At 36.5% G+C, this 20,021-nt stretch overlaps 2 protein-coding genes across 2 annotated transcripts; both read right to left on the bottom strand.

Annotated features, from left to right (window-relative positions):
* Nucleotides 1–845: 845 nt before the first annotated feature.
* LOC132553912 (lactosylceramide 1,3-N-acetyl-beta-D-glucosaminyltransferase-like) lies at nt 846–2,132 on the bottom strand. The gene has a single exon (XM_060218201.1). The coding sequence runs from the start codon at nt 2,130–2,132 to the stop codon at nt 846–848; it is 1,287 nt and encodes a 428-aa protein (XP_060074184.1).
* A 14,725-nt stretch (nt 2,133–16,857) lies between these two features.
* Nucleotides 16,858–18,149, bottom strand: LOC132553910 (beta-1,3-galactosyltransferase 5-like). The gene has a single exon (XM_060218199.1). The coding sequence runs from the start codon at nt 18,147–18,149 to the stop codon at nt 16,914–16,916; it is 1,236 nt and encodes a 411-aa protein (XP_060074182.1). The 3' UTR covers nt 16,858–16,913.
* Between the last annotated feature and the right edge of the window lie 1,872 nt (nt 18,150–20,021).

The following is a 20,021-nucleotide window of genomic DNA, read 5'->3' on the forward strand; positions in this document are numbered from 1 at the left end:
ACCCTCTGTGAAAGACGAGTTTCGAGCAGCCGGTTAGCTTGCTTGTTAAAAATATTACCCCTTGAGTTAAGACCCCCTATCTCACCCCTTCCGGCATAAGGCTTTGAAAAAACGTCTTGATGGACAATAACCCAATGACACAGCGGGTATACAAAAGAGACTTATGTACAGTGTTTGAGCATTCACAGATCCGGACCTAAACCTTACAGTGCTACTTACTTTGTATGGAAAATGTGGAGGAATGGAAGATTTTACTTTCGACAGGTATATCATCTTACTAAAAACTCCTGCGTTAAGAAGTGCAGCACCTTGTTAATAAAATCAAACTAAAACTACACTTTAATGACACCCAGTATCCTTCCCTGTTTTGGTATAGTGTCACAAAATACGGAGTATCAATGAAATGTATATAATATCAAAACACGTGGCATTAAATGCAGGGTATGTTAAACGTGGCAAAGACCGCACCGGGATAGGAACAACTTTCATTCTCCAGTCAAGAGTTGTGTTTCCGTATACCTACCATATCTTCTTTCTTGAAAGCCGAAATTATAATTTATCTCAAACTGTTTCCATATTATGAATAGGACAATATAGCAGTTACTTGTAAATGTATCTTCAAACATTAGCTGCACCAACTGTACCAAGGATAATTTATGGTTTGGCTCATTATATCTTTGGGACATTACGAAATTCAAAATCACAATCGAAATTATTTTTTAAAGAAAACAAATCCTGGTGCACATCCTGTTTGCGATCTGTGTAAACGAATTACGCTGATATAATATTGACTGTACACTTTTTAAAATGTCGTCACTTCTTTCAATACCTAAACACACCTGGTTTCAAGTCAATAGCAACTCCTTGGGTAAATATTTGGCAGCTAAACCTTTGAACATAGATAAAGAGGCATACCAGAGTTTCTCCATCACATCCTCTTTGAATGCGTACGCACCTAAATAGTTACAGGTAGTATTTCCGGTGAAGCAGTTTATTCCAGCTTCCTGGCTTAATGTCAGATTACTACTAAGAGCTATGTGTTTCACCTTTCCTATTTTATATGGAAGTAACCCATACAGATATACATCATCAACCCAGAAAAACGGGGTCATGAACGAAGCTCGGTAAAGTTCCCGGATGATCCCCGGTGACATTATGACGAAGTAGCCATTGCAATACGTCACAGGATAGTGAGTCATATTTTTGAATTCGTCCTGGTTGACTTGCCATTTACTTTTATCTCGGACAATGGGACTGGTACCCTTATGTCTAACCTGACAGCCCATAAACCGAGGGTTGTCCTTGTATTTCGGAAAATATACCTCCAGGAGCAAAAAGATATTGACGAACATGTCATCATCGACTTTGACGATGAGGTCTGCATCAGGGCAGTACTCGCTGATCCAGCGGTAGGCTAACACACCTTTATGAGTAAGATTGTGATACGTATCTTGGAAATTTCCTTGAACAATATCACCATACACAACACTCTCGTTCTCCAGCATTATTTCTGTGTCCTTGTTATTTGTTAAGCCGAACATAAACACTATCCTAAGTCCATGATTGATAAGAATATTTTTGTTAGCCCAAGTTTCCCTGATGGACCTACGTCGTTTGAAATGGTCTGTGGCGGTATGGACAATCACCAACAAACCTGGTCTTTTCATGTCCTTACATAATTGAGCATTATTGATGAGATACGGGGATTGTAATGTAACGGGATATAGTGTCTTTTTCACAAACCTTCTTCCGGTCTTATTTCCAACAATAGCGGATGTAGGCACGGCCCTATCTATTGTTTTATTTATCAGTTTTGCCGATTTATCGAATCCTTTCATGTTGTCCAGAACTTTTTTCGTGGCATGCTTGGTCTGTTTGAGCTGTCGCGCGAGATTTGACGAGGCTGGGATATTAAATATGACATCGAGGCTACCGTCAGAGTGTTGTAACACCGATTTATAGGAGGCCTCCTTCGACACATCATTGAAGTCAATTGATTCACGTGGACTAGTGAGGATATTGAAGTGAAATGTGAATGCAAGGAGGGCAACGGTAGTCAGAACAGGTGCCAACAGAAAACGTCTCAGTCTCGAAAATAGATGTGGGTAATTTGTTGGCCTCTTCGTGTCCATAGCTCGAGGTGCCATAACTGGCTGTTGCGTCATTTACTGCTTTCGTTCATGTTACCTGTAAGAAGAATACAGAGACAATAAATAAGGACATTGGTGCATTAATAGACAGAAATTCCGAAGTTGTGATAAAGATTGTATGTTAACGTGTAATCGCCGGCCTTTCGATAGACATACCTTTGTAACAATATGTGCCCTCGCGTACTATGTAATGGAATAGCCAAAGTGGTCACGAACCTATGACAACTGGAAATCAGTCTACATTTACACCTTTTAACATTTTGGGGGTTTGCAATATCAGAGGCAGCTATTGATGCTATGAATAATCTATGTCTATCGTTGGACTTTATAACTTTGCCTGTGAGTGTTCTTCGCGGGATGACAAGAGTGATGCAACTCCTGTGCATATCAGAGTTCTCAATTTTTATTTAGTTCCGCTTCTTGTGCGTTGTAGTAACTCGGATTTCGTAAAAAAAAAAAAAAACAGAAGTGACACTTTGTAAAAACGAAATATGACTGTATTTATGAGTGTATATAGAGAGCAAAATAGAATGAACATATATATTTATCACATCTAAATGGTTTAAAGTAGGCACATATATACATTGTGAGTTCTTAAAACTATTTCAACTGTTTTGATGTGCTTTGTCCCAGCAACACAAAAAATCAGCTGTGGAAGTTAGAGGTCACACGGCGAATGTCGAAACTTTCTTACCGTGTTTGACCTTGTTTGAGTATGGTGATGCATACTGAAATTGGGACACGTGTCCTACATCACACAGAGTAAGGCTTTTGTTTATTTCTAATGACGTTAGGTCGGAGTTAACAGAGGCGCTGGTGACGTTGCTCAAGGTGCGAAATCGATCGAAGGTCAGTTAGGGTTTATCGTTTAATTAATAAGATACTAACCAAACTGGACATGTTGTTGGCACTTTACCTAATTAGTAATACAGGACACACACTAATGTTGTGCCGATTTACACACAAGATCGGAAAGTTTTCATGACCAATGGCTGACATATGTATCGTGAGTCTTGTCAACCTGACTACATGGCACGTGAGCGTACGTGTCTCTGATTAATTAGACAGGTGTGATGGATTAAGTGCACCTTGACGTACAGCTATATCAATGACCAAACAATGACAGGTTAATTGTTGTACATGACATTTCAAAGGAAAGACTTATACAACACGGACCTGTGGTGTTTAAGAGCAGACATCGATAGTACTGCCGATCAGCGGAGTTCGTCGGAAGTCGGGTGTTATTAGCCGTTAATGACAGGATATAGTCAAGATGCGTTTGATAAAAAAGTTAGCTAATTCACTGTGCTGATAAGATTGTTCAAGGTTAGGAGCCAGGAATGATAATTTCACAATAATTCATGAGTTACGTTGTGTTGGTATAATTAAATTTGGAGGTCAAGATTAACATGGAGTTTACAGTACAAACATTTGTTGCTAAATTAAACTTACAATTTCGCTCGAGGACACGTTGTTTTAATTAATATGCTAATTGGGTTAACATATCCGTCTTCATAACTCTCACACCACGCATTAATGATTTACCTTTCGCATAGAAAATGTAACACTTGTACATTTATTACTATTCGAAGTCACGAGTGTTGATATTTAAATACGTGACATTGACTATTTCATAGAGACCATCACTTAAAGAGCTGTCAAACTGGATCTCGGGAAACCGGTTTTTTCATTATTAAAAGAAGACTTTTAAATCTTGAGACTTTAAACAATTGATAGAAAAAAACTCGTCCTGGTAACGATATGATTGTTTTAAGACTTTGACTGGAATACAGGCAATCAGATAATGAACAATACGTCGGGTCGCTATAGGTTAAACAATAAAAACCGGACAGGAATTATTGTAGCTTCCCTAATAGATCAATACTATATCTGTCCGTACAGGTATAAAGTGTCGCTGACACAGACTTTCTATAGCTAAAGGCTGACTTATTGATTCTATAACCCTCCACCTTAGAACCGAAATTATTTCATTGATTGAGTCTGGACACACAGGATTACCAGTAATCCCATTGAAACTCCCATCCAGATAATCTTGTCTTGTCAGTTAGGAGTCAAATATGTCTTGCTCACTAAACATATGCCGTTGTTCAAAAATGAAAACTTCAAAAGAGGAAGAATGCAAATCATTAAGATACCTTAAACACTGTTGAAACAGAAGCTGGACTTGGACCTTGGCAATTTTGAAATTTCGGGACATTTGAAAATCTAAAGTAGCTTGTACATCATAAAAAACAAGACTTTTTTTGTATCAGTCTTAAAAGCAACCGGTGTACTTATGCAACAAAACATCAAAGGCTATAAAAGAACTCACGTACTTTGTAGTATTAAAGAACACATGTACTATACAATGGTTATAAGAACATGCGAACTTTGTAGTCTTAACTACACACTAATAATCATTAAAATGGCCTTGAAGGAACCCGTGCACACAATAATAGCTTTAAAGGAACCGTGTACATAATGATAGTCTTAAAGGAACCCGTGTACATGATGATAGTCTTAATGGAACCCGTGTACATAATGATAATCTTAATGGAACCCGTGTACATGATGATAGTCTTAAAGGAACCCGTGTACATGATGATAGTCTTAAAGGAACCCGTGTACATGATGATAGTCTTAAAGGAACCCGTGTACATGATGATAGCCTTAAAGGAACCCGTGTACATAATGATAATCTTAATGGAACCTGTGTACATGATGATAGTCTTAAAAGAACCCGTGTACATGATGATAGTCTTGAAGGGACCCGTGTACATAATGATAATCTTAATGGAACCCGTGTACATGATGATAGTCTTAAAGAAACCCGTGTACATAATGATAGTCTTAAAGAAACCCGTGTACATGATGATAGTCTTAAATGAACCAGAGTACACAAGAGTAGCCTTAAAAGAACCCGTGTACATAATGATAATCTTAATGGAACCCGTGTACATGATGATAGTCTTAAAGGAACCCGTGTACATGATGATAGTCTTAAATGAACCAGAGTACACAAGAGTAGCCTTAAAAGAACCCGTGTACATAATGATAGTCTTAAAGGAACCCGTGTACATGATGATAGTCTTCAAGAAACCCGTGTACATAATGATAGTCTTAAAGAAACCCGTGTACTCTTAAAAGAACCCGTGTACATAATGATAGTCTTAAAGGAACCCGTGTACATGATGATAATCTTAAAGGAACCCGTGTACATGATGATAGTCTTAAAGGAACCCGTGTACATGATGATAGTCTTAAAGGAACCCGTGTACATGATGATAGTCTTAAAGGAACCCGTGTACATGATGATAGTATTAAAGGAACCCGTGTACTTGATGATAGTCTTAAAGGAACCCGTGTACATAATGCTAATCTTAAAGGAACCCATGTACATGATGATAGTCTTAAAGGAACCCATGTACATAACGATAGTCTTAAAGGAACCCGAGTACACAAGAGTTGCCTTAAAAGAACCCGTGCACATAACGATAGTCTTAAAGGAACCCGAGCACACAAGAGTTGCCTTAAAAGAACCCGTGCACATAATGATAGTCTTCAAAGAACCCGTGTACATGATGATACTCTTAAAGGAACCCGTGTACATGATGATACTCTTCAAGGAACCCGTGTACATGATGATACTCTTAAAGGAACCCGTGTACTTGATGATAGTCTTAAAGGAACCCGAATACACAAGAGTAACCTTAAAAGAACCCTTGTTCATAATGATAGCCTTTAAGGAACCCGAGTACACAATAGTAGTCTAAACGGAACCTGCGTACACTGTAGTTTTAAAAGAACACGCGTACTTAATAGTTGTATGTATTTCATAATAATAAACTCGTGTATATTAAGGTCTCACAGGAATTTGTGTACTTAATTATACCGGTATTCTTCACGAACGTTCTTACTTCCTTATCGGATGTAGAATCCTAATTTTTAGGCGGATTTGTTTCCTTTTTGGCTATCTTTATAACGGGTGTTATGCCATAAAGGGAAACTGAAACCATGAATTTTGACTTCCTAATCTTGTTGTTATTTATAACGCGCTTAAAACAACCATAGGATAACATCCGAGACCTTCCAAATGCAAACACTCGGAAGAAGACTGTTTTTTGCTGGTGCTGACAAAACGACTAATGAATCAACTGTGGTCGAAAATGACACGCTGCTGCGAATAATGATAGAGGGACCAAGCTTGCAGGAATCCCCCTTCAAACAGACCTTCAGTGACTGGAAATCTAAGAAGTCCAGGGTTATCTTCAGACGATAATGAGGGACTGCTACAAATTCCATTACTGATGTGTTATAAATAAAGAATTTTGACTCTGTGTGAAGTGTTTAGTCTTTATCTAAATTTGAGGCAAAATCACATATATCTCATTGTTTTCTAAAAAAAATCTCATTCTTTTTGAAGGATAGAGATTTTTTATCTCAATAAATTTTACCCAGAGTGATCCCTGCTTAGGATCATTATATTTGCTACCATGTTCCTTTACACTACTGAACTGAAAAAAGTATCAAGACAAACCATTTTTTAATGACATTTGGTATTTTACATGTATTGATATTATTACTTATTGTTAGGTTTTATAACGGACACAAAATAATGTTCTTTACTTTTCGAACAAAACGCCCTGTCTTGAGTTACCAATGGCAGGTTTGTTGTGGCAGTCTTGGTGCCCAAAACCCCGCAGGTAGCAGTGTCAGTTCTCGACTTTTCCACGAAGAGGGAGGATAACACCCCAATGAGGATCAACATATACATGCGTTCTGTATATCAACCGCAATTTAATATATTATTACATTGTTGTTTTTATTCTGCATTTTGCATTTCTCAAGACATGGTCACGTGTTCTACAATTTTGATTGATATTGCACTGTAAACCGGATAATTGATCACATTGCATCGCTTTGTTCTATTTTTAATAAAAGGGAGTTTCTATTTACGTCATGTATCTTTTTTAACCAATCAAAAAATATTTCTTCAGAGCCCATTACTTGTAATTGAAAAGATGGAGACAGACGGCCGGAAGTTGTCAAGGGAGAAGCTTGTTAAATAAGAAACGGTTGGTTTAAAAAAATTCAAATGAAATGTAATAAACAACTACTGCACTATTTTTAGTTAAAAATGATAATTTATGGCAGACTGTTTTTAATGGTTATTTATGATGACTATTGTCTACCGTATACAGAACATTAGTGATTAGTGAATTTTCAAACACCAATAAAACAATAACGAGACCATTATTATTTTACAGTTGTAGATTTTCGAGAATGATATATTTTGAGCGTTAATTTTACCTAAACGCTCTTGTATTTTCTGTGGCAACAATTTGAAGTTTTTACTTACCGTTGGTAAACTCTTACTAACCTTTGAGTAAAATGGACCTGGTTACCTTGAAACATGTTTATTTAACCGGTAATAGGTTCTGGATTTTCAAACTCTTTCACGGTAGTCAGTGTATTAACCATAAATTACGTTTAAATCTTCTATAAATCTATTGCAAAGAAGCTGCCATTTTCCTTTCTATTTTTCAATGGTTACAAAAAATCTTGTACTCTTTCATGAAATACAATGTATTTTAAAAGCGATCCGCTACCAGAAAGTACGATTAAACAATTGACAAAGTTTAAACACGTACACCATAATATGTAGTCAGATAAAAGACGATGTCAAGGGAAGCGCGTTTGTGGTTCATAAACGTCTTCATTCTCTGCTATTGATAGCTTTCTCTCTCTTATTCGCTCCCACCCCCCCTTTCCGTTTAAAACGTCCTACAGAGCATTGAAATGAGTAATGAACTGCTGACTTGGCTGACTGGTATTTGATTTCATACAAAACTATTGCAGAACTTAGCGAAAAAGAAGACAAGACCTTACAGATTTTTCACTCCCGATATTAGACATATTGTCTTGTCTGAAAAAAGATAACTAGACAGACACTGACACCAAACAAAGATCAGTTTCCCTTTCGTGAATCATCCTTTTCTAATTCCCGCTTCCATAACCTTTCGTATAACTCCGAGTTTCGAGAGATCCATGTAAACTATAAGAACTATAAGAAAGCCTTATTGTCGGCATCCTGATCTGAATGGAAATTGTGCAAATTCTTTGTGTACGATGTAATATGTTTTCGATCCTTGTTTGTTATGAACAAAGTTCTTATTTTGAGAACATGACATTACTTGAATTCATCTAGACTTAAATGGCGGGTGTTGTTGACGAAGTTGAAAACGGTTACCTTACCTAAACTTAATTGGGGCGTGTCATTGGTGAAGTAGAAAACGGTAAACATTGCTAAACGCATGGTTAATTTTACTTCGGTGGGCTTCATATTATCCCTTCCGTTGATCATATTTTGACACTTTGTCAATATAAAATAAGATATTGTTGGCATGTATATATGTTGTTTTCCCAGCAGCAGACAATTTACAATTTTTTTCTTTAAAATAGTTCCCATTTACTCCAAGTAAAAAAGCACTTAAAAGAAAATAGGATCTGGTTATGATCGCCAACAAGAAGATGTAGTTATGGAAACATCGTCAACAAGAAGATGTAGTTATGGAAACATCGCCAACAAAAAGATGTAGTTATGGAAACATCGTCAATAAGAAGATGTAGTTATGGTAACATCGCCAACAAGGAGATGTAGTTATGGTAACGTCGCCAACAAGGAGATGTAGTTATGGTAACGTCGTCAACAAGGAGATGTAGCTATGGTAACATTTTCAACAGTAAAACTTATACATATTGTTTTTTTTATGTATGTATATATAGATCCAGACATTATTCGTAAAGGTATGTCATTGAAGCCATAATTACGAAATAGAAAGTCAAAGGTTGATATATCTAAACATCTTACTTATATATATATATATACACACACACACACTTTACCTATTAATTAGAAGTATACACTTGCATGTTTGGGTTTATTTTTTAAACATTTTTTAGACAGTCAAATATTACACCCTTTGGAAATGTACACAAAACACGTTTAGGAAGCATTACACTTTTAACTATGAAGTTGACCTGTGTAGGAAGGATGAACATTACATTCTGAGGAACATATCTATCTCTTCAAATGTAAACCTCTTCCGATATTCCGGTTGACTTATGATCGAGTTCAATAGAATTTTATTTCTATCTCAACACCTTTACAAATGGTATTCGAATCTATACAATATATACAGTATAATATATACAGCTCAGTGAACTACTAAACAATAAAGCACCAGTACCTATGATTTAATTGTACAAGGATAGATTGAAACGATACAAACGTATTGTGATTGTAAGATAAAGTATTGGATTATACTAAGCTACACCGAGTCCCGACGGTCATCGACAATGCGACAACCTTTCCTTAGAGGATATGTGATTCTAAAGAAGTCACAACACATTGTACACGTACTACATTATAATATTATAATTAGATACAGACATCGCACGTTATTGCATAAATAAATAAGTAATTACAATTTGATCCAATGTTATGATTTGTTGTATAAATGAATGATAAGGAAGAGTTAAATACAGGTGTCACATTTCAAGCTTCAGTGTAATTGTTCGACAAAACAGATTATGTGGATTCTCAGCAAGTGATACGTGTCCAGAAATATTAAACCGGAGACAAATCTGTCTTTTATACGAAAATTTTGTCCATCACTGACATTTAGCTTTAGTGATAGTGACAGGTAGTGTGTGCTTATTTTGGTCGGTATATAAACCCCCTATTGTGCTATTTATTAACGCAAGGTTTGCATATGACAGATATATTATACACTTGGATGATAAAATGTTTCCCGAGTCAGGGTTTCCATTCTGGCGGAGTGTTTTTATGTGTATGTCAGGCTGTCGAATACGAGATAATAGCTGTGTAGTGATTTACATTGCGGATGTCACTAATGAAGCAGAATATGCTTATCGTTCCGGTACACTTGATCCCAATTTGCTAAATGTTTGGTATTAGATAACCACTGGTTAGTGTATTTTTCAATATGAATTCAACAGAATTGTGAATATGTTTTATCATTTCACAGTTGCAGAGTTGTTGAGACAGACCAGGTTAACATTTTGAGCGTCAATTTCAGTTTTCAAATCCTTGTTTTTTCAATGGCAACAATTTTTTAACTTCCCTTTGGTGAATTTTTACAAAGCTTTGAGCAACTGATACTTGGTCATATTCTCATTATACGTTTTCAGGGGTTTCCGTGTAAATCTGCTGATTTTTGGCTTAGTTTTTTTTGTGAACGCATAAGCGATCACGACTAACGGTGAACAAGGAAGTTTTGTTTGTATTTTCTATGTATGGAGATATTTGCTGTTTGCTTCAATAAGTATTTTCTTTACTTAAAACGTGCAGATACTTTGTCCAGATATATTAAATAGACAGTCCCTTTTCAATACTGCTGATTTTTGGCTTAGTTTTTTTTGTGAACGCATAAGCGATCACGACTAACGGTGAACAAGGAAGTTTTGTTTGTATTTTCTATGTATGGAGATATTTGCTGTTTGCTTCAATAAGTATTTTCTTTACTTAAAACGTGCAGATACTTTGTCCAGATATATTAAATAGACAGTCCCTTTTCAACACCATTTATGTTGCCTTTTGTAGGTATCATAACTTTTATCAGTCGACGATCTCACCGAAAGACATGTTCAAAAACCAGTGTGAATACTAGAACGGACTATAGTGGTATAATGCATTACTGCATACCTGAGTTGACCTTTGCCGTCAGCGGGAACTCCCAAATATGCCAGGAAAGGCCATTGTAGTAGGATTCAGGTAAACCTCAGCCTTATCTGTTGGTCTGATTAGGAAACGTAGTCCACAGGAGTTGATGAAATACGTCTTCGGGTTTTTAAACGTGTTCAACAAAACTTTGTTTTCTAGTTTGATTTATTGAAGTAAGTTAGAAACTCTTACTATATGTATATCCGTACTCAATATTTATTTTCGTACAAAACAACATTTATCGCCTGTTTATTGTTTGTTTGGTCTCCATCTTGTTTAGGAGTCCAGTTATCAGACAAGAAACTTTCAGAGGAGTAATAGTATGTTATACTTTCCTTACAAAGGACAGAGAAGAATTAGATATTATAAGGCACAACCACATGAAAGTCTTATACTTTCGTAGATAATGCCATTTCCCCGTATTTGTGGGGAAAATCCTGGTAACGGTGAGGCCTTGATGGACGATTTCAGTAGTGTGTACATGTGTTTTATTCCCAGGATAGTGCTATAAAATAACAAAGAAACCCTGTCTAGAATAAAATTCTCGAGCACAAAAAAAAACCTTATCCATTCCAATCCGTTATTTAAGCAGACCAGCATTGACTTCCACCAATGAAGCTGTTGTTAGCTTTGTTACGGGGTCATGTATAACGACAGCAGAAACCCATACCATGTATACGGTAGCAGGTAACCGGTTGCAAAAAGCCTGTTGTCTCTGTAATCATTAAAGGTCCGAGCAGTGTGCTCATTTGTGTTTTAACCGGATCGTTTGTATCTTAATGTAGCCCTACAATGCCTTGTATATATAATCCTATTTAAGATATTATTGTGGATATCCACACTGTTTTTTATGTAACAAACGTTAGCTTAGCTGATACACATGTATGGAAGCTTATGTAATCTTTATGGCTACTGTCTTCACTTATTTCTTACCTGATTTACTATTTGTACTTATTCTAGGCTGATTGATTGACGAAAATCGGGATTAGATATCAGAGAAAAATCCCTGGCAACTCTGGAAATAAAATCACATCGATGCTATATTTAGAATCAAATACAAATTAAAAGAGATAAAGATCAATTCAACCTGTCTAACGTTTCCTATCCGGAATATACAAGATGAAATATCCAGGTGTTGCGGAAAGGGTAGCGTCGTCAGCTTCATCCACGACATGCAACAATGGAAGTGATGTCACGTTCTCAAAACGGGAACATGATTTAAAACAAGACTGTCGGTGGAACAGGTGAATGCTCTCCAGGAACAACTTCTTTGGTAGATTGTCCTGTCTTTTAATATTGTATTTTGCCATATAAATGCAACATATCTATAAAAATGTATGTGAAAATGGAAAGTGTGGCAGAGGAAAGAAGACTAAAAAATGTATATGTCTAATCCAGACTGATACTTGAGCTATGAAAGTTGAGTTATATTTCACTCAGGGGTGATACTTAATATATATAGCAACTAGAGTATTGTAAATTGTGTGGGAGACAATCAAGAGGTCAAAGACTAGAAAATTTGAAACAAATATTACAAAAAATTACTATTGACAAATTCATTTTTCAGTTGGTACCAATTCAAAATACAATTATGTTCCAAATACGAAATACAAGCATATACAAAAATATCTACAAATGTCGATAATTTTGTAATTAATGGGTTTCGGACCCTTACTTTGGTATATTGCACACAATGCAAATTCTGCAAATTTTAACAAAGGGCAGTAACTCTTTAAAAATGTGGTTATATACCCTGATTTGTACACTGCATGTCGCCTTGGTATAACCAATGTATGAATATTTTTTACAAACCTAGTTAAATGCAAGCAAAGTTATAGTCTGGACAAAGCAGCAACTATGCTCCGCATGACAAAGAACCTTCTTAATAAAAAAAAAGAACAACAAACACATATGCTTATTATTAACTCACACGTTCATATTCATTAATCTTTCCCGTCCAGAACACTGAATGATGTTACCATTGCGCAATTCCCCCTCCCACCAGTTAGTATACTTTAATTGTGTTGTTAAAACCACGACTATTCCGAAAGTTGATATCACATCTGTATGATAATGGAGATTTCCTTTATTACCTGAACTGAGTCGGTCAACGGTAAGGAATGAGCCCTTTCTCAGGTAATTACTGACCCTCTGTATGGTTCCATGCACATTATAACGGCCTTAATTGACCGACCATTCAGTGTCACCCGTACACTTGTACCACCTACAGGTGAGAAAGAGCTTCTTTCTAATCAGGAAGGATAGAGTTTTTCTACGGTCCTAGAGATTCAGTCATCTGTAATAAGCTGGGTGATAAATTTTGGTATATAGTAAAAAATCTGGTTTTACCGGTCATGTCAAGCCAGAGAGGAGTGTAAATTGGGATTTTTTCTGGTATGTCTCAGTGATAGTCAGTCTCAAAACATGCAACAAATATAACCAACAAGATGGGAACAGATATATTAGACTTGAAAGTGATTCCAAAAGTGTTTTTTGGCATGAGCAATAACATACATCATTTATAAGATTTAAGGTCCCGGATGTATTGACAAGAGGTTTACATTGTCTTCTACAACTGTAAAACGCTGTTCGTAACGAGACTAAATACCGCTTACTGGACTGATTACGTAATGATTTCAGTAACACGAATTCAATCATAGTTGTAGACAATCTACCACACTCGGTTTCGTGAGCTACATACTATTCAAACCACGGGGAGATTTTATGGTGACTATCATGATTTCAACGAGAAAAATATTTGTCCCTTTCGCGATAGAAGTTGGACGTACTTGATACTATGCCTGGTGGTTCCGTCTCTGTTTACATTGTTCTCACTTGAGAACATGACATTACCTGCTTGGACAGACCAATAGTTCCATGGCAGGTGTAGTGGACTAAGCAAAAGACTCTTACCCTTCTGGAACTACTGGTATTATTTTCTATCCATTCTTACCAGTTGCTTTTGTCAAAGTCTTTCGTATTTCATTTGAATTATGGTTGTACAATAAATTTGCTCTGGTCACTCCAAATTAAATATGTGTAAGAGAAGGCAGAGAGAACCTAGTGTAATTGTGCACTGCAAGTTCAATCTATCAAATACTTCTCCAGAAACAGTTATAATGAGCTGTCATTGTGATTGCTATGTTCCTCTAATAACTAATTGTACAAGAATGAGCTTGATATGGACATATGCAGGAAAGAGCTTGTAGTATGTTAAAGTCGTGTTTTTGTTTTGTTTTAAGAAAAATTTGTCAAGTGTGCAGAATCCTTCTTCTCTTCCTTTTTATCTGTCGTTATTATCTGTTTTATTTTTAAATGAAAATAAATTTCAACTCTCCCGTTAAGAAATAGAACAAACATTGTCTTTATTTTATTTGATTCAACAAAATTTTTATACATAATACAAATGTATTTGCATCTTAGACATAGGACTTTCATATCCGAATTCTATTGCAAACAATATTTATAAAATACCTTCAACAAATAACATTGCAATACTCTATGTTTTATGGTCAGGAAAATGTATGACTACTGTAACTGTGGAAATTTTCGGGGAGGATGTGTGTGTGGTTTTGGTATAATTTCGCGACTTCTATGGGTAAACTATACGATCAAAAATTCATTTTATTTCGTCTGTAAAATTGAAGTACATAACAAAATGTTCAAACGACCTTCGCGTAAGTAGCGTAAATAACCCCCTCTCCTAAATTTCCACTTTTACAGTATGCGATAGAGTCTTTGTAATTAGAATGTCAGTCAACAGCGGTCTCCAGCACTTAAACACACAACACACAGAATCGAGTTCGCAATGTTAGTAACATATTGGGCCTTGTAGCTAAGGACTGAAAATTTGTTGGTGTGTCTAAATCACCGACCGTTCGTGAATTATAAGACCTGATTGTTGGTTACGGCAAATCGATCGTTGGTACAGCATAAGAGCTGAGTGGTTAGGACATAGCCGTTCCAACCACTCTTAGAATGCATTTGGGTACCCTCCATAACACGCCTGTAAACGTCTCACGCCATTTCAAGATTTTTGAAAAAAAACTTCTTTGTAAATTAAATTACTTCATTAGTTTCTGTTTTGTAATTTGTACAACCATTTTGAAAATAAACGATTGTTTATCTGGGAAATGACTACGTTAATTGAAGAAGGAATAAACGTTATGGATTACACAAGAACAGTGTTGAGTAAACAGTCACAATCATCGTGTTTACATTTCGTACATATAGACTGTGATTAATGGTTATTTAGTTACAAAATCAGCCCACTGCCTCCCCGTTTATCAAGGCATACAATAAGCTACAGGATACCGCCATATCTTAGCCTGACGTCAAACTTTGTCAAATTCTAGTAGCCCGTGATCCATTAACAGTAGCGATTTCTCGCCGACCGTTGGTAAATTACTGACAGTTGGTGAAACTTGCCATCCGACTGGTTAGAACAGAATGCCAAATGTTAATGAAACATAAAACCTGATTGGTTAGGACAGAGCGCCAAATGTTAATGAAACATAAAACCTGATTGGTTAGGACAGAGCGCCGAATGTTAATGAAGCATGAAACCTGATTATTCATATATAATTCATATTCATGATACAGATATTTCATAAGTGCAACAAGACGATTAACTAGCAAAGAATACTATACATTTACCTTGGTGCTGGACGAGTTGGTTAGATAAAATATATGTGCATCATTAAAATAATAAAAAATATGAAAAATACCCATCATCTTTAGAGTTTTAGTAAACAACGGATGAAATCTATCTCTATTTCGAACCTATAACCCCAATATCTCTAACATTAAACACCTGTAAGATAAGTACCTGATTAAGACGTTATCTTTCATGTGCAAATCGGCAAACCTAATGTCAGCCTCTAGCGTGTCAACCGTTACATCCACAGTATATTCAGAACTAACCTTATTTCCAAAGAATGAAATTGAAATTGTCCTTAAAGAATTTTGAATGTTGGTTTTAAATATATAATATCAGGTGATGGGTAACTCATGCCTAAAAGTACACAGAAACAAAACAGAAAAGAGACAGGAAATCACCTTCTTCACATAATACAAACATATCGGAGATCATATTAAATATTGGTTGAGATTCTGGTTTGTTGTTTGGACTGCTGTTTTCCATTTACAAAGGTCAACAAAGTTATTTATTTACAAAGCAAGGGTAAATGTTTACATGAAGGCCCTTAGTTATAAGTCATTAGAATGTAACGATGTCCGTGGCACAAGCAACTCAACATGTGTATCATCAGTCACCTGAAGCCCATGTTTACACGTAAACATTGCCGTGACCATCGCTCCATCCGGTGTCGGTTTAGAAGCTGTTTTATTCAAGTGGTGAGACAGACATGCAATTCTGGCAAATTTGATGTTACACATTCCAGTTAATAAATATGTCATTGGCGTCAACCATGTTTGTAATCTCTCTTTGACTCGAACACACTACCGTATTATCAATGATAGCACATCATAAATGAATTCTGAAACATGTAACGCATTCCGATACCAAACAACGCCACTTTTGATTCGCAAAATCACGTGAGTTTGTGTGTGTGTTGGTTTTCTTTTTAATTTCATCATTCTGTTACTTTGAAACAAATAATTATCCGTGAGCTGTCCATCAAGCGGTTTTAATTTTATCTTAACGAGTCACCTTGTGCTATTTATATGTTTCTTCGCGTCTTTCATTTATAAAAAGTAAAATTCAGTTGGAACAACTAACCGGTATTATATCCTTAACATGAGAACTAATTGCACAATACACGATCGACATTAAACAGTCTGATGAGAGGTTGATTAAAGTTCAAACCCTGTTTATACATGTGACATTCCCATCAGTCAATCCTACATCGACGACTCGTCTGTTTGACATTCATTCACTGACACACATTAAAGACTCGTGTAACATGAACATGTAAATACACCACGATGTCTGATGGATAGCGTTTTGTTTTGCTGTATGCTATGAGATATTATAATAATTGACCTTTAAATATAACTTAACGTCCCATGACGTCATTTCTGTTTTGCTGAACAATAGCTACGTTTGCATGGGTCTTGGACCATTTCGTCAGTTTTGAGAGAGTTGCTTGCCAAAACTTTTCAAGAGCCCCGTCCTCCCAGGCGTTGCTCGCCACATGTTCTATGGCACCGCCACCTGTGTATTCTTCTAAGGCTGACTTCTGGTTTAGTGTCATATTGTCTTGAATATCAAAAAACATCACATCCTTAATTTTTTCCATCAACAGACCGAAAAGGTATGCATCGTCCACAGAAAAATATGGATTTGAAAATGATGCTTTGTATAATTCTGGGACCAGATCAGCAGTGAAGATTGATGTATAACCACTACAGAAACGCGGAAAGCGTTTCCTGCCAGGAAACACATTGGGTGGTACATACCATTTACTATTCTTGTTCCTTTCGATGGGACTAGTGTCGTTTTCCTTGGCGTGACACATTACAACTTTATTCTTCTCGTAAATTTGCGAGATTAGATATTCAATTAAAGCAAATATATTGACAAACATGTCATCATCTGCCTTGAGAATGAACTTAGCCTGTATACAATTCTCATTTATCCATTTCATGGCGAGGATACTTTTCATTGTGAGATTAGCGATACTATCTACGAAATCCCCTTGGATTATGTCGTGATAGAGAAGGTTCTCATTGTTTATTTTCACCTGGTCTTCTTTGACGGGAGACTTTCCCAACACAAATATAGTTTTAATCTGTATATCCTTGAATGTCTTTGAACTCGCCCATGTCTCTCTTAAGACAGAACGACGCTTAAAATGGTCCCATCGACTTTGAAAATATATCAATATATCAACCGGGTCACTCTTACACACGCCTTTGTTATTGATTACTTCCGTTTCCGGTAACACCGGATGTTTACCTTTAGCGCTGTACTTAACAACATTTCGCTCCCTGAACCACTGATGAAACGGATCAACATATGGATCAGGGCGATCAACTTTCTGTTCCGGACGTTTCGGCGTCGTATATCCTATCTTCACGTCATGATCATCTAAATTCGTTCCCATGGCCATTCGGAAACTTTCTTTCGCTTCCTTTAACACACCGTGTTTACGTCCGGATGATGATCTTACTTTTTTGTAAAGCTTTGAAGACGACAATGACGTCATCAACGTAAAGAGACATGCTAAGACAACGAAAGTAGCGAAAACGTTTTCACATACTTTAAGTATATTTCGTTTTTGCCAACCCATATTTACCTACATGCCCATCTACTCTTTACAGCAATATCACGTGAAATTCTTTGCGTGTTGACGTCACAGGTTTGCTGACGTCAGTTGTCATATGTGGAAGAGGAAACCACATGCGACAGGCACAGTTGTATCGATCTGTCTCGCAATTTCATCACGTAAAATCCGGGATTAAGAGTTGTCTTGTTCTGGCGAACCTCCCGTCACATGGTTAGCCCCACGCCTCAACTAGTCACAGGTAAGCTTGACCGGAGAAACCTGTAACATCGGAAGGTAGAGCTTCTCAGGGCATGCTTTACAACAGCAACTCTCATCTGAGATGACAACGTCTTTTTTACCAGTAAAAATAGGATTCATAAACGGCTAATTCCGGGGAGTTAACACCCGTTTAACAAGTCGTATTAAAGTATAGTTGCTTAAAACTCATCTAGCAGGTCGAAATTGACCTTTGATAGAAAACTCTCACCACCTGACCAATTTCAATACAAATAGCATGAAACAGGATAATAACACCATCCACCAAGTATCTGTCTCCATTAGGCCAGTCACACATTGACAATTTAGCCAGCGTATGTCAACCTTTGAAAAATATTTGGTTGATACATTAGCGTGCGTCGGATACGTTATGAGTAAGTTTTGCCGAGCAAAAAGCAGACTTGTACATCCTGTCACAAGTCTTTGTACGGCGAGATCGTCGAGAAATTTTGTGCATGCATAAAATTATTTTTATCGGCTCATGCTAGAGAATATATACATGTGTATTAATATATACAAATTATAGAAATGCCTGTCACGACACCTGTCTATAGTAATAATAAGGTTATCAACCACGACACCTGTCGGTAACCTTTTTTTTCTTTTCCTTATCTATGCAAAACTAGAATTACAAAGAGGCAAAGCCAAAGTGACCATATTTCAGCGGGACTGTAAGTACAACTGAGGTCGAAGTCATGTTACGTACTCTTCAATTAATGCACGTGAGTAATTACAGTTAAACATAAGAGTAAAAAATGTCGTGTCATATGCCAATATTGCTGTGACACAATGATGGAGAGGCTGACACAACAGTAGTTTAATCATACATGACATGTGTACTGCTGTTGTTGGTTCCGGTTCAGCCCTGGGTCCCGTGTGCGCGCGTGCTTCGTCAGTAACAGCTGCAGTCACTTATAAACCAAATGGTAACAATATTTCAAAACTATGATTTGCAAGTACCTGCCACTGTCGCAAGGAATAACATTTATGGAACAATGAACGCAAACAGTTGAATGTCGTCTTTTCATAAATTGACTGTATCATCAAAGAAACGATATAGACATATCCAAAAATAACAATGTCATTTATGTGTACCTAGGGATACTATTCTTTAATGGGCAAGCAGCAAGCAATATGAAACATGTCAATTAAAATACCAAATCCCTAGATAGTCTAAAATGCTAATGACCATGTGAATGCAAAGAATTAGTTACGCATGATTTATTTCTAAATGTGATAATTCTTTGGGATACTCTAGTATTTTGTCAATAGTTGATTATGACCATTATTTCCGGGTGACAGGTACACATGATACATACAAAATTTGAAGAAGACCGTCGAACTTTGTATTTAACTTTGGACTTTAACTGATATCCAACATCACGTGACTGCATGGAGTGTCGGGCAATCTTAAACATTATGAATATGTCTCCGTCACATTTATATTTTAACAGAAGTGTGACACAACACAGATAAATAAACAGGTGGAAACCTGATTAAAGATTTGATGGCTCTTGAGTCTTACCTAAAGAACACTGATAAGAGATAAATGAAGTGGAGGGTTTGGGTGTTTACAGAATAGTTACTGTAGGATACCTGGACAGGACTTAAAAGCGAGTG

Source organism: Ylistrum balloti, unplaced genomic scaffold (genome assembly GCF_031769215.1).
Source record: "Ylistrum balloti isolate Yb309-2 unplaced genomic scaffold, AGI_CSIRO_Ybal_v1 Utg370366, whole genome shotgun sequence".
In the NCBI taxonomy this organism is placed as follows: Eukaryota; Metazoa; Mollusca; class Bivalvia; order Pectinida; family Pectinidae; genus Ylistrum; species Ylistrum balloti.